The sequence below is a fragment of the Chelonia mydas genome, chromosome 4 (assembly GCF_015237465.2).
Source record: "Chelonia mydas isolate rCheMyd1 chromosome 4, rCheMyd1.pri.v2, whole genome shotgun sequence".
NCBI lineage: Eukaryota > Metazoa > Chordata > Testudines > Cheloniidae > Chelonia > Chelonia mydas.
The window spans coordinates 62,605,213-62,621,396 of NC_057852.1; the positions used below are offsets into that span (position 1 = coordinate 62,605,213).

Sequence of the window (16,184 nt, forward strand, 5' to 3'; positions counted from 1 at the left end):
GTTGGCTGTCCATTCCAGGGATGACGAAGTTCACGGCAACCCTCCCCACAGGTGGCAGGATGGCTCTAACCAGGCGATCTTGGATGGTGTTGTGTCACAGCTGCCAGGCTCTGGAATGGGGCTTGCAGCTACACAAGATGTGGGGTAGTATCTCATTGGCATAGCCACACTGCTTTCATCGCTTGTCCCAATTTACATGGTGGACGGTTCCGTTCAGTGGGATGCAGTTGAGCCAGGACTGGTGGATGAACCTCCAGTTGGCAAATCGGGAGACGCTGCCCCCGGGGAGGAAGTGGTTGCTGGCGTCCCACTTGCACATCACCTTGAAGGCCCTGCTCTGGTCTGGCTTCCATTTCAGGTTTTCCACATATTGGCAGTGGATGGCATCCTTCAGGGTCCTCTCCAGCTTGGTTCTGGTTCTCGGAGTGATGATGGTGTGCTCCATGTTCTTCACCTGTGGCACCAGGCCTCCCATCTATTACATCTAAAGCTCAAGCATCTGACAAATTACCTTTAAAACTAGGGTGATCTTTCAGAAACTTCTTGGATTTCCATTTCCATCTCAACTTGTGTACAAGAGGGTAAGTATATTCCTTGCAAAGAAATTTTGGCATGATCTTCAGTGACAAATGACATGCTACCATGTGCCAAGAAAGATGGGTGATATAGTCACCTCCAACTTCAACTTTAACTGGAGAAGCTTTGTTCGCAATCTGCTGAATAATTAATAACTACTTTGGCAATCAGTCATGCATTCCTTAATGGCACCTCAGGCATCAAGTGTCCTATTCACTTGCTCCCCCAAGTAATAATAGATTTTATTACATCAAACTCTCTATGCCAAAGTTGTAACTGACATAATTGAAACTAAACAAGTCACCAGAAAGAATGTTACCCAGACACATATTGTAATAGTTCAGAAGGTTTATTTCAACCATATATGGTTACTATGTAAATTACCGATGTATTGGGGTGAGGAGGGGTAGAAGTGAAATAGGCTTTTACAATGTACTTCGAGATTACTGGAAATCATTTCTTTGGCAATATTTTTTTCCCCTTTGTGATATAGCATGGCCAGAGGGCAGCAGGAGGGTGATGGAGGGGAGATATGTAAGCCCCAGGATGATGAGAGCCTTATTCCCTGTAAAGGGAAGAGAGGTTGCTATAGATTAATTAGAGCACCTGAAGCCAATTAGAGCATCTGAAGTCAGTCACCTGATAAACCCCCCCTGCTTCAATCAGACAGTTGGAGGAGTTGAAGCAGAGTGGTTTGGTACTGGAGCAGAGAGCAGTTTGAAGGAGAGCAGTTTGGAGGGAAGCAGAGGAGAGTTTGGAGAAGTGCTGTGGCAGGCCAGAAGACCAAGACCCTAGGTAAAGGGAAACCCGGCTTGTGCAGAGCAGAGGGACTCCACAGACACAAGGGGTTGGGAGAAACCTGGCCCAAGCAGAGATAGGGCAGGAAGCTCCACAAGCTGAAGGGCTAGAGAGGGAAGTAACCCAGGGGAAGGAATTGCTAGTTCAAGTGGTTTGTCGCTATCCCTAGGGCCCCTGGGCTGGGACCTGGAGTAGAGGGCGAGCCTGGGTCCCTCCCTCTCCACTCCCCTTCTCTGGGATACTAGTGGGACAATTAATACCCCAGATCAGGGGCAAGAAAAGGCGCCCTGACCACTCCCCCCTCCCAAGAAGAGAAAGCACGGGATCCATCATAGTAGTGCCGGCAATTTGCCACACCTTTTACATACCAAAAAAGCTGAATTGCGAAGTCATCATTAAGTAATCCTTAGTGCATAATGTACCTCCCCATGAAGAAAAGACTCAAAACAATCGGATGCAACATGGAAGAATGACTCAAAATGATGGACATTTTAAAAAAAAGTTTGAAAGCTTCAAATGATACCAAATTAGTTTCTATAGTACAGACAATTTCCAACACCTCTGCTTCATAAGATTCCAAAACATAATTTACAATTATAAATTATATATACAAGTGTATGAAGTTTCTGAAGAACAAGTATAAAACAGAGGAGATGAAGTAATATTAGGTCTAAAATAAGGGATGGTCAGCTGGTAAGTACTCGAAAAGTGAAGAGCTTCACATGTCTGAAGTCTGTACTAAGTACACAAGTATTTGAAGAAAAGCCATTAGATCTGGTCAGGGAATCTTTGCCATCTACACTGGGTAGGGCCTTTATATAGTAGAACTGGAGTAAGAGCTTTCTATAAAATGATGCTGCAACTAGTGACACTACTGCTGGAACTCCTTTTGTCTGATTAAGTCTGAGAAATAACATCATCAGACTTACCACCATTCTTCAGATACTAAATCATCATGTAAAATGTTGGTTTGCAATTTAGTATACAAAAGATTTTTTAAAAACTATTATAAATTACAGCAGAATTAAACAAAGTCATTCCCCGCTCCTTAAGAGACCTGAAATGTGTCCTGTGCCCCTCACTGTGTGTGGCCTCCAATAACAGAAACAAGCTTGCACTGCTTTATTTCAGTTTTGCTTCATTTCTCCTCAAACAATCTCTCATTGCTAATCTGCCAGCCTACCCCACCCCCCCACCCCCACAGCAGAATTGGGGTGGGGAGGGGGTGGGAACATGTTAACTGTTTAGGACCAAGTCATAAAAGTAGACCAGTTATTTTTCAGCATCCATTTCATTACTCTGCATTCATTTAAACTTTTTGCTTCTGTACAAACAGGACCATCTTTCATTTTTGGACATGTGGATTTCTACCTCTTTTGAAATATAGTGTGATAAAGAATTACACACAGGGGGTGGAAGGTCTCTGGGAATTGGGGAGAGGTAGAGGAATAGGAAGGGAGTTAGGGGTTCTCCAGGCTGGGAAGGAGGGTCTCAGGGTTCCTACCTACTCCCAGGCCTGTTCCAGACACTCTGTTTTCTGCTCCCTGATCCGAGGCTCCATGGCGGTTACTCCAGACCGTCTGGGTCCCTCTCCCATCATGTTCCCCTCTTCCCTCCATGGCATACACAGGTTTAGGTGGAGGTAAAGCCCCACACAATATTTCCATTGTAGAAGTGCTAATCTCCCACCCCCCAGAATTACAGTTAACAGCAAAATTAGTGACAGTAAGTTTTGTGCAACAGTTTTCAATATCTGTAGCTTAGATTAAGTAAATTCAGTTTTGAAGCTCATCACTTGTGATTAATGTGAAATATATAATGCCACATATTTGATGGCTGCATGGGCTGCATATTGAAATATGAAATATTATACCTTATAACTTGTAACACAATAAAATTTGGGGTGATAAAGAGTATTTCCTATTCCAAAGGGAGAAATGGATACATAGCCACACAATTACTTTTGAAATTGAAAAAGGGGTATCTGTTATTCTTAGGGCCTCTGTTTGGGGGGGTTTATTAACTCAATTTTGGGGGGTTATTTTTACTATTTTTGACTTGTACATAGATGTCCAAAATCAAGATGGGGGGGAGGGGCTTTCTCCATTATATACTGTAATGAGGAATGTATATTATATACATTCCTCATTACAGTAGTATATACTGTAATCTCTCTGTAATGTTCCCTAGTGCACAGCAGCAAGGTCTATATAGACCAATTAATACACAACACATAAAATCATAGTCCCCATCACCCACCTTATTGCTCTATGTAGACAAGTATCCATTTCCACTGTTTTTCCAGGGTTTACTAGATAAACACTGATTTGCTTTTTCTTTTTAAATCAAGGGTGTTTTATCTGATTCTGAACTCAAACCAGTGAGATTCCACTGATGTGAATGGAAATACTCCTGACTGATACCTATGCAAGTGAAATGAGTATTACCACTTCTGTATATCTAATATGATGTATATTTGTACCATATTGTACATACAATTTTATGCTTCAAGCCAACAGAGTTACAATATGGGTTATTACAATATGGATTACTTTGACCCAATATGTTTTTTTCTTCAATAATGAGTTTAAAAATAGTTTTAGCAAACAGGGCCAGTAAGGGTAATTAGGAGATAAAACACACAGAATAAGCTATGAGGAACTGGATAAAAAAACAACAACACATAGTTTTGAAATATAGAGTAGGCATTCTGGACCAAATTCATTCGTGGTGTAACTCCACTGATGACTTTGACCCTTTATCAATATTTTCTCATCCTTGGAAACATATCAAAATTATTTTGGCTGCCAGAGGGCTTCCATATTGTTTAACAAAGGCAACAGCAATATGCTGAAGAAGAAAATTGATATACATTAGTGAGTGATATTTCAGAGAGAGAACCTCGTCTTGAGCTGTGTTGAGTACCTGGAAGTTACAAGTGCAACTCTCAGGATCAGTCCCAAAGTGTGTTCCCCAAGAAAAATGTAATGAAAAGCAAGATATAACTAATTGAGTGTTTTGCTTCTACTATAAAACAATTAGCAATGACCACCATTTTTCTGTATTTTAGCTATTTATAACCATTTATACTACACAGAAGCTTGGCTGTGCCCTTGTAATGGCAAGTCACAACTAACAAATTAATTTATTATTTCAATTTTTCCAGTGGAAGAATGCTGGCTTCTCTGTGTAATTTCCCAATGAGCTTTGAAATGTTGTTTTCCAGTAGACAAGCAACTGATTCTTTATGCTGGCTAAGTTCTTCCCAAAACTAGAAAAAATATCTTTTTTTCTGTACTGCATTAGTAATGCAAGAGTTTTTCTGAAGTTTCTACATGAACTACTGAGCCCACAACTTCCCAATCCAAAGCCATCCATGCTAACCACATGAACATTTGGGTAGTTATATTACAGATATAAAATTTATGGTCCTGTAAGACAGACTTAAGAATAATCATTGTGATAATAATGAAAGATAAACAATTAGTAACTAACCCTAAACTATCAAGTCACTCTCCTGAGAAGTAGTATTGTTAAAATTTTGTTTTCCTGATACCTCTTGGTCCTGAAAAGATGTTACTTACTGGCATAAGGAGAGTATAATGGATGCAGAATCCAGGTTCAGAAGAAAAATATTCATCGGATACAAATCTTATCCTGATCTGGTTTCCTTTGGAGATTTGTTTGCTTGGCACAGTACTGGAACCACACCAGCGCCCTAAAATAGTGCCATCACTCGGCTCTTCAACTTCTACAAAGTCGTACCTGAAAGGAAAAGAAAATGAAACATTTATTGACTGATGCATTTCCTATAGAATCCTCATGATTTAATCAACATAGTCACATTTCATTTTAAAAAAACCCAACAACAAATGTCTCTTTTCATGCTGAAAGTATGTCACTGAAGCCAGTAATTTTATTCCTAGGTTCTTCATCCAAGTTGCTACTGGCTTAAACACATAATAAAGTCATTCAGTGGAGTTCAAAAAGAGCTAGATCCAGAGTTAGCATTCTGACAAAACCTCTCAGTAACAAATGTATGTTTCTTATATGGAAAACAAGTACAATATATGGGACAGAGAGGAAGAAAATAATCATAAAAGAGAAAAGAAATAACATAATTTTGAAATATTTTAAAGTGTGATACAGTAATTGGTATGTGCTATATTAGCGGCAGAGGTAGTCATATTTTGCTGATGATCAATGTTCAATGGCTTCTTTTGCAGCTAACAACTTTCTCCTCCTGTGCTCTGACAGGAAAGAAAGCTTGGAAAGGCTTGAAGTGGCATTAAGTTCTCAGTCCAGCAAAGCTCTTAAGCATATTCTTAACTTTAAGCATGTGTGTAGTTCCACTGAGAGCTTTGCTGGATAGGGCCTATCTATAGAATGTACCAAAAATTATCCAGCATTTTGGGCAAGTGTCTCACAATAGATGGTCTGGAGACTGAGTTTTGAAGAAATAACACAAACAATGAAGGTATATCTCATCCCAGTCTTTTGTCATTCCTATCCACTCCACTCATCATCTGCTCTAAGGAATAGTTATTAAGAATAACCCTTGGAGCAGACTGCTTTCTAATTCACCCCTCAAATAGAGGCACAGACATTATTAGAAAGGGGTGGGCAAGAAGCATAGGGCTAATCCAGTGCTGAAACTCCCAGGAGATGTTGCACAAAAAGGGTACAAAAGTGCTTAAAGCCACCTTTGTGTAAACCAGATCCTTGACCAGTAGAAGGCCAAAGTGGACCCTAATGTAAGTTAGAGTACTTGTGGAATTTGTTTCCATTACTCTACCACTTTCTCACTGCTACAAAGTCTTCCTTTACTCCACCTTTCTTGCAATCTTGGTTTTTCTGTCACACTGCATCAGTGAATAACTCTAGTTTCTAGCTTCTCAGACCTTCCCCAAACAGTCATGAAAGGAAATTATTGCTGTTCACATGATTCCGAACAGGAGTGAAAATGTGGCAGTTCTGGGTCAGTTTTCCCTCTGCTGCAGCCTGGGAATCTCTGCGCAACAGCAGAGGCACTAGAGTTGTCCATCTGGTGACGTACAAAGGCAACACCGCTATTTAAGCTTAAAGGTGCCTTTGGAAGGTTATATTCATAACCATTAGGGATGGATGTTATATATATATATCATTCAGATTTTGAAAACAGTGATTGCAAATGCCTGGGGAAGTTTCCTACTCTCCCTCAATTTTTCAAGTATTGCTCACATTCTCATATATACATATATACATACACACACATATACATACATGAACACACACAAAATACATTTCTCAAAGCAACCTGAATTGGTAAATCATAAATACAGTTCAATTCTGTTCTTAGAAACAAACAGTACTACCCACAACTGTAACTAATACTCTGATTTTAAAAAAGAAGAGAAACACACACACTCTTCCAAATAAGGCAGGCATTGTTTAATGTGAAAATCATTACTTCATAACAATTTTCCATTAAAGTTTTCTGTATTTTTTTTCTTCAGTAAACTTACTCTCTATAATTATTCCCAGTTCCCTAGCTAGACAGCAGGCAATAAATTCTTGTGTTTCATGTCTGTGCAAGTCAGGCTCATACATTTATTATCTCTGTTTAAAGGACCAGTATTTTTTCCACTTAATTAAAAATGAATAAAATGAACATGCTCATTAACATGTGTTCACAAGATATTACTGGCATGTACTTGAGTTTTAAATCTTCACTGAAATCATGATATACTACTAATTGCTTTATCACCGACGTATTTGATTTTCCAAATCAGCATCATGTATTTATACAATTTGATTCTTAAATTCATCCATCAATATTTTTCTTTGATGATCATGTGTTAGCATGAACACAATGTGTATGTAATAGCACTACAGGCTCAGGGATTTGAGAACATGTTTTAATTTGCCGTTTAAACGCAGTGTATAAGTTTTTAAGAGGGTCTTTTTGTAGTTTATAGCCTCAGCTAGAAAACAAAAGAAAGAAGCCATCTCTTCTTCTGTTTCATGGAATGTGAATAAAAATCTGTTAGGTGTTATATTTATTGACTTCAGACTCAAAAGTATTGGATGTCAGGCATACTACAGTCACCAGTGCATCTATGTAATTTATGCACTTCTTTCTATTGCACCTTCCAGACTCCCGGCACCCTAGGGGTAAAAGCACAATTCAAATTCCATAGCTTTAAACCTAGAGCTTTTTTAAATGAACACTAATAACTCAGCTAAATGGGAGACTAAGTAAGGATTCTGTCTAGCGAACAAAAGCCAGGAATGAGAATTATGACTCATATGCAAAATAGGCCCAGATAACATGGTTCATCTTTGGCTCACTTTTATATTCAGTTAGTCTTTCCAATCTTTGCACATGTTATTTGAAAACAAGCTTCTGTTGCAACCAGTATACTTTTAATTCAGCATGTGTGTCACTAACAATAACTTGATTGAGCCTGACTTTGAAACACTTGAAAGCGGTTTTATATTAAAAGAACAGATCACGTACAAGTGAAAAAAAACAAAACAAACCCAGTATCACTGATAAGTAGAAAGCCATATGTCCCCAGGTGACCATTCTGGAGACACTGTAATCCTTATAATGCACTCACTAATATTGTATTGCAGTGTGCACAATTGCCCAAATCACTATTTAAAGGATTTACTAAACCTATTTTATGAGCCAATTAAACATAACTTTCTCACAGCAACATGATACAGTACATACAGCACTAAGTGGTTTATAATGATTACTCCCTTTTTCTAACATCTCCCTGGGGACCTATTGAGGATTTATGTTCAACAAACAAATCTGGTATTCTAGACAAAATTTCTGCTCTCATATGGGAATCTACAAGCTATAAAGATCAGTTTCTTGCTGTTGAGCACAGCGGTAGGCAGCTTTTTGTACAGAATAGGTAGTACACCATTAAAAGGGGAGAATCTTTACACGGTCTATCTACATCAGCAGAAAAACAGCACATTTCCCAGACATACTGAAATTCTGTCAATTAACTTTATCCCTGTCAGTTATCTAAACCAACTGTTCAGTCAGAGCCTGCCAAATGGATCAGATGTGCATCTCCAAATTCCTAGCATTGCATGTGTTGACTGGGGTCTAAACTTTGTGTGAAAGATAACAAAACAAACAAAATGGTTAGGAGTCTCCAGTGTTTACAGGCCCACACTGTACTTGGACGGTGTGCAGAACTGAACCTTCATGTGACAGGGCTGAACAGTAGCAGTGGCAAAATCCACAGCTATCCAAAACTATACTTTCCTATGTAGAGATTTGTTAGTCAAAACTGAGAAGGCGCTGACAACAGATAAATGGTTTCACATTTTCCAGTAAAGTTACAAAGATAATGTATACACTAAATAGTTTGCCTTTAAATAAACTACCTTTCCAGTTTTTCTTCTGCTATATAAAAGCTAGCTTGAGACTGCACTGTCTTCAATACTATAATTAATTATAGCACTAATATAGCACTTTACATTTTCAGTATATTATACAAACATTAGTCAGATTTTGGACTACAGTGTGGTTTATTCAGGAAGCCAGGTAGGCTTTTTAGTCATGATCAGCCCATTTTTCTTTCCTCTATTTCTGTGGTGGCATGCATATTCCACTTATTTTTGGTATATGTGCCCGGGAAGTGGACTGAATTAACAGATTATTTCGGCAAAGGACTATTTATTTGTAATGAGCAAATAAGCAACGAAAATTGCTCTCTAAATTTCAAGGGCTTTCTAGCCAGGCAATGTATTTTTTCCTCAGGAATGTATTTTCCCCGCCTCTCTGTATTTTTCTGTGGTTTGCAGGGCTGGCTCTAGGTTTTTTGCCACCCCAAGCAAAAAAATTTTTGTGCCCCTCCCCACCCCTTTTATTTTGGCTTTTTGCAAAAAAGTGTTTTTTGCACTTCGCAATGTTTTTTGTTTTGTTTTGTTTTTGACTGTTTAAAATTAAAAAAAAGAGAACAGAGAATTTGTAGTTAGTGAAATAAAACAATTTCCTACTTGTGAATTCATTTAATTTTAACAAAATCACAGTTACAAACAATTTGGGTTCAACTACACACTGTAATGAAAAACGTTAGTGTCTTCCGGTGCGCCCAGTTTCTCATAAATTAAAAGAATTTATATGAACTGAATTTCTCTGTTTTTTATACTTGCAGAGTCTTTTAATAATTCAGTGAAATCTAATTTTTTTGCAATGGTACTTTCAATTTAAATTAATGTGAGTCCTGACAAACAATTTTGAGACATGGTGGACCTCAAATAATTTTTTAATAATTTCAGTTTTGAGAAACTGCGCTCACCAGAAGCCACTGATACTGGTAATGTTAAAAGAATGTGTAATGTTATACCAGTGTTTGGAGTGAGGTGCTCGGGGCTGTACATTCCGACCGTGGGCCCCCAGCCCGATCTCAGACCCGGCCTCACCCCTGCAGAGGGGACAGTAACCGATAGAGTGGCTGGGGGGCGGGTTAGCCGCAGGGAGGGGGACAGACCAGGGGCGCCCGCCCAGCACTGAGCTGCCCAGGGCAGTGGGTTCCTTATTGGCTGCGGGTCCTGCCCTGATCCCGGGCTCCGCTTGGCTCTGGCTTCTCCGCCACTTGTGACACTTGCGGCAGGGGCAGGCGGGGGGTGGGGGGAGGAGCCGCATCGCCCTGCTTCCCCCGTGGCGGGGGGCCAGGGCAAAGACTGCCTTGGGCCGGGACCTCCATGCTGAGCCCGTTGCCTCTTCCCCCTGCCTCTAATAATTTCAAAAAATAAATCAATGAATCTATAAACAGAAGCCTATAGATAGTATAATTCACTGTATCAGAGAACTTGGCTCTATTTCCGTTCTTCTATGTGTGCATCTATGTTTTATAAATGAACATTTACTTAATTAAAATAACTTTGCTTTGGTGAAGTGTAATATTACTCCCTCCCTCAGTTGTTAGTTAGAATACAGAATTGTTCTTTTATGGAAGAATAGGAAATTGGTAAGAACCTCCCACTTGTATACTTATTTGCATGATCCCTGTGTCAATATATTTGCTCTACCTCTCTTTAGAGAAGATTGTTAGGGACTAGAGCTGGACAAAAATTTTCTGACCGAATCTCTTGCCTTTGGAAAATGCTGATTCATCAACATTGATAGATCGGTGGGAATGTGACTATTTCAACAAATTCTGACCAAAATCCGTTATGTTTCTGATAGCTCCTTGGTTGCCAGGAAATATTTCAAAAAGGTGAAAAGGAAGTGTCATTTTGACTTTTGCTAAACAAAATTTTGGAATTCACATTCCATAGGAAATTTCGCCTTGTTTTTAATTTTTATTTATTTGTTACATTTTGGAACTAATTTTTATTTTTGCAATTGAATGGGAAAGTCAGTTTCTGGACAGCTTTACTTGGGACAGTGGGTTGGATTAATTGAATATCTGTCTACATAAGGGGACCAAGGGATTGGTAGCAGCTAGCAGGCTATATAGAATTCACTCTAACTTACTGGTGTTGTAAGTGATTATTAGATGTTCCTTCAGGGGCAGCAGAAACTTCCTAAAAGTGAGAGGGGCCACTAGTGCCCCAACTGTGGCCCCGCCCCTGAAGTGCCTCTCCCACCACCCTTTCCCCCCCGAGGCCCCGCCCTCATGGCACCCCTTTCCCCCGAGGCCCCGCTCCTGCTGTGTCCCTTCCCCCTGAGGCCCCACCGCCTGCTTGCTCTTCTCTGCCTCTCCCACCTTGCTTGCCATTACAGCCAGTAAAAAGTAGGGGGGGGGGGCGATGGCCCCCTGGCCACCCCCTTGCAGCACACCTGTGTTCCTGGTGACATTACTATTGTCATTTTTGGCCAAGCAAAATGAGGTTCTACCCTTAACTTAACGGCATTTATGTTTGCCTGGTTTTTTGTAATGTGATAACTATTAAACACCACATCTGATCAATTCCAAATTTACAGAGAATGTTCTAGGCACCAACAGGCACAGAGAGCCCCTGGCATGGAGGAAGGGGACATGGGGAACATACAGAGCTCCTGGAATGTGGCAGAGGGTGAATGGGGGGCTCAGGGCTCCTGCAATGATGGAGGAGGAGGAGAAGGGGGACATGGGGGAATAATTGTTACCTGTACTGCACATTTTAGTATGTATACTACCAGTCCAGTACCTTTCCCTGAGACTAAAATACGTTAGCCCATAAGACAAATGCACTGTGTGTCTTGTCTCTTTATACAGGAAATAAAAAAAACACAATAAAAACTGAAAACCAAAATGCTACAATAATATAAATGTAAATAATGCTACCACCATGAATACAAGTACACTGTGTTTGAACCTGGAAGAGGGAGTATGAGAATTGAGGGGGAATTTCCTACCGTGGTAGATTTCATCCCCTTCTCCAGCTATTGTCAAAATCATCCCACCAGGGTAGAATTTTATCCCTAGATCTTATATGTCTACACTGGCAAGTTTCTGCGCCACAAGTTATACCACTTTTATTAAAACGCTGGAATTAAACCGCAGTTGCATGTCCACACTGTGCTCCTTGTGATGCTGCAGTGCATCCACATTAGCAGCTCTTGCAACGGCAAAGACAGCAGTGCATTGTGGTAGCCATCCCACTGTGCAACTGGCCACACGTGCTTTAGGAAGGGTTTGCAATGCCTCATAGGGCAGGCACAGCATCATATGATGCAGGTTTCCCAATCTCATTGTTCCCTGGGCATCCTACTACATTGCCAGCTGCTTTTCAACTGGGGGGGGGGGGGGGGAGGGAAAAGAGTGTGTGACAGGGAGTGTGAGTGTGTGTATGGATGGGAAGAGAGACAATGTGCTTTGGAGGACAGAGAGTGTGTCAGCATGCTGTCTTTTAAGTTCAGACAGTGGCAGGAAGAAACCTCAACATCAACCCCCCTGCCTCCCTCACAGAAATCTCTGCAGATCAGCATAGTAGGCAAATGATGTCAGAGACAGTGCTTTGAAAGGGGAGGGGCACATGTCTCCAGTGCAGCCGAGTTCAAAACAATGGGCAGAGCAGTCACTTGAGGCATTATGGAACAATTCCTGAGGCCAATTACAGAGCAGAAAGCAATCAAGTGTCTACACTGGCAATAAAGCACTGGAGCCTCGGCGAGGTGGGATTTTTTGCAGAGTTGCAACTTAGTAGTTTCTGCGCACAAAGTGGCTTGGCAGTATGTACAAAAAGTTGCTTTACTGCGCAGAAACTTGCCAGTGTAGACAAGCCCCAAGAAACTTCAAAACAGCCATTTAGTACTTCCGCCTTTGAAATGCACCAGGTAACATTACATTTATTTATTTATTCATTTCAACAGGAGGATATTCCCCTGACAAATTTCCTTGTAGGCAGGATAAAAAGATATCACCCAGACCACTTAGCAGCTGTCAAAACAAAACAAAAAACCCCACCACTCCTCCATACTTTAGGGGGAAAAAAACACCTTGGCAGACTCTGAACCCTTGTATCAGCACCAACAAAGATTGAGTGTCTGTATGACAAAGGAATAGGTGGAGCCATTTTGATTACAATTAATAGAAATGTGTGACCCAGGTGCTGAGAATTTCAAGAAATTTGAGAAACGCTGTTCTAAACAACATCACCCCAATTTAAAATGTTTGTAAGAACTCACCTCCAGCTATTCTCCTTCTGTAAAAAGGTGCCTAAAAGCAGTTTTCCTGCAAAAGAGAGCAGCCTGTGTAGTGTACTACCCCTAGCCCTCCTCCCCTCTACATGGACTTGGCTGGGCCTTGCACTAGGTCAGAGAGAACTCTTTAGGACACCACTACAGATTACACAGCAGTTGGAAAGGAGACAAGATGTGCTTATTAAATTACAATTTTGACTATGGTTGCTTCTTTTAAATAAAAATGTAATAATGATTTCTCACCATCAGTGATTTGAGCTGAAACTAATTTCCAGACTAGTATCTCTATACTGCATGGTATAATTCGTGTGCTCTAATAGCTAGTAGCAAGATGCAGCCTAGTCAAACCTGATCCAAAAAAAAAAAAAAAAAGTACAAACTCTTTCATAGTTGGAAAATGCTTATAAACTTATAAATTTCCAGTAGTAAATATTACTTCCTGCCTATATACAGATGAGTGTGGTACTGAAAAACAATATACCGCCATATCTATATTTACCATGAAGTAGTGATATTCACTGGCACAATCCAGCGACTAAGAACAAGTTTTGCTGCTGTTCAACGGATATGTATGGGAGATATGCCTCAGACACATGTGTGATAGAGATACCTGATATGAATCAACAATAACATACTGTAGATTCTGCACCAATCTAATTTTATTTATTTCAGTCTAGAACATGCAATGTCTCTGGTCTTACAGACCACATTTCATTTTTTCTGACTCTGCCTTAGCCAAGGCATCACCTGAAGCTGGAGCCTCTACATCTTGCTCAGTACATCTCATTGCTTAAAACTTTGGCTTTAATCTAAGATTCAAGAACTCTTATCTTCATCTAACAGCTCTTAAAGCATATTTCAGTGCTGGCTAACAGTGAAAATGAAAGAAAAAGAGCTATGGGGAATAAACCATCACTGCTACTATCATAAGTGTTTGCAAGAGCAATACCTAGGCACATGCTTAATTTTAAGAATATGAGTAGTAGCACTGATATCAGAGCCTTAGTGATTCAGTCCTTAGTGCCAATACTGCTGTACTGGTAGACCCATGACAGGTTATGTGCTTAAAGAATTCCATATTTAAGCATTGATACTGAGCTACTCATGAATCCATCTCAAAAATGTATTGGAATTGGAAAAAGTACAGAAAAGGGCAACAAAAATTATTAGAGGTATGGAACAGCTTCCGTATGAGGAGAGATTAAAAAGACTGGGAGTTTTCAGCTTGGGAAAAGAGACAACTAAGGGGGGATAAGATAGATGTCTATAAAATCATGACTGGTGTGGACTGCTGTGGACAAATGCCTGCCAGCGGAGGGCAATGAAAATGATTAGGGGGCTGGGACACAAGACTTATGAGGAGAGGCTGAGGGAACTGGGCTTATTTAGTCTGCGGAAGAGAAGAGTGAAGGGGGATTTGATAGCAGTCTTCAACTACCTGAAGGGGGGTTCCAAAGAACATGGAGCTATTCCGTTCTCAGTGGCAGCAGATGACAGAATAAGGAGCAATGGTCTCAAGTTGCAGTGGGGGAGGTCTATGTTGGATATTAGGAAAAACTATTTCACTAGGACAGTGGTGAAGCACTGGAATGGGTTACCTAGGGAGGTGGAGGAATCTCCATCCTTAGAGGTTTTTAAGGCCTGGCTTGACAAAGCCCTGGCTGGGATGATTTAGTTGGGGTTGGTCCTACTTTGAGCAGGGGGTGGGACTAGATGACCTCCTGAGGTATCTTCCAACCCTGACCTTCTATGTGTTATTTACTCCTCTCAACACAAGAAGTAGGGAGTCACCAAATAAATTAATAGGCAGCAGGTTAAAACAAACTAAATGAAGTATTTCTTCACACAACACACAGTCAACCTGTGAAACTCTTTGCCAGAGGATGTTGTGAAGCCCAAGACTATAACAGGGTTCAAAAAAGAACTAGATAAATTCATGGAGGATAGGTCCATCAATGGCTATTAGCCAGGATGGGCAGGTATGGTGTCCCTAACCTCTGTTTGCCAGAAGCTGAGAATGGGCGACAGAGGATGGATCACTTGATGATTAACTGTTCTATTCATTCCCTCCGAGGCACTTGGCATTGGCCACTGTCGAAAGACAGGATACTGGGCTAGATGGACCTTTGGTCTGAGCCAGTATGGCCGTTCTTATGTTATGTTCTAAAGAATGCACATGTTTGCAGGATCAGGACCTTGGTCATTCCAAAATTCAGCTCTAAGTAGCCTTTTGGATAAATGTGTACCCACCTATAAAGCATTTTTCTGTTACTAATCTATTACTAAAATGGCATGAAGCATCGTTAGAAAATACAGTGATACAACATCACTGTTTACAGACAAAAATCGGAGGCAAGAGACTAAAATATTGCCATTCAGGACTCTCTCTTATAATTTGTATTATTGTTAGGACTGAAAAAAAATTCCAGCCTTGTACCTTGTTTTATTTTATGCAGAGTTCTTTTTCCACCAACCAGACACTCCTGGGGTTATGGGAGCAGCCACAGACAAGGAAGACCAAAGATAACATATATATATTGTTATCTTACACTTACCAAAATTTAGGCTCATGCAGATTTCCTTCCCCCAAGATCCTTCCTGTGGGTTTTACCAAGTGAAAAATCCCCATAGTGCACCCAAGCAGTTTTGCAGTTCTGTACATGGGGGAAGAAATGTGCTTCTAACACCTGCAGGAGATCAGCTTACATTTGAAGCATTTAAGGACTTTACTCTCATTTCAGTTTGCATAGCTACAAGTTAGTGGTCATAAAATTATCCAAGCCTATATTAAGCCCACCAACAGTATGTGAACCAATGACCTGTATGAAATAGTATTTCTATTATTTGTTGTCATTTTATTGGCCTTTGTTTCGTGTTATGGAATTGTTCTTTTGCCCTACAGAATTGTTTTTTCCTTCCCAGACTAAATCTAATTTTTGTAATCCTCATTATGTGTACATCCTGCCAGGCTTCCCTTGGTTGCTCCCCACTACCACACATTTGCCCTATGGTAGGGCTGCCAACTTTCTACTCACACAAAATTGAACATCCTTGCCCTGCCCCTGGCCTCGCCCTGCCCAAAGGCCCAGTCCCTGCCCCTTCTCTGAGGCCCCGCCCCCACTCAGTCAATCCTCCATTGCTCGCTCTCCCCCCACCCTCACTCACTTTC

At 40.6% G+C, this 16,184-nt stretch overlaps 1 protein-coding gene across 1 annotated transcript in view; it reads right to left on the reverse strand.

The window, feature by feature from the left end:
* The window catches only part of PDGFC (platelet derived growth factor C), a 247,475-nt gene that overhangs the window by 65,412 nt on the left and 165,879 nt on the right, over positions 1-16,184 (reverse strand). The window contains exon 3 of the mRNA XM_007071271.4: positions 4,959-5,139. Coding sequence (XP_007071333.1) covers positions 4,959-5,139 — 181 coding nt within the window. The remainder of the gene's footprint in view (positions 1-4,958; positions 5,140-16,184) is intronic.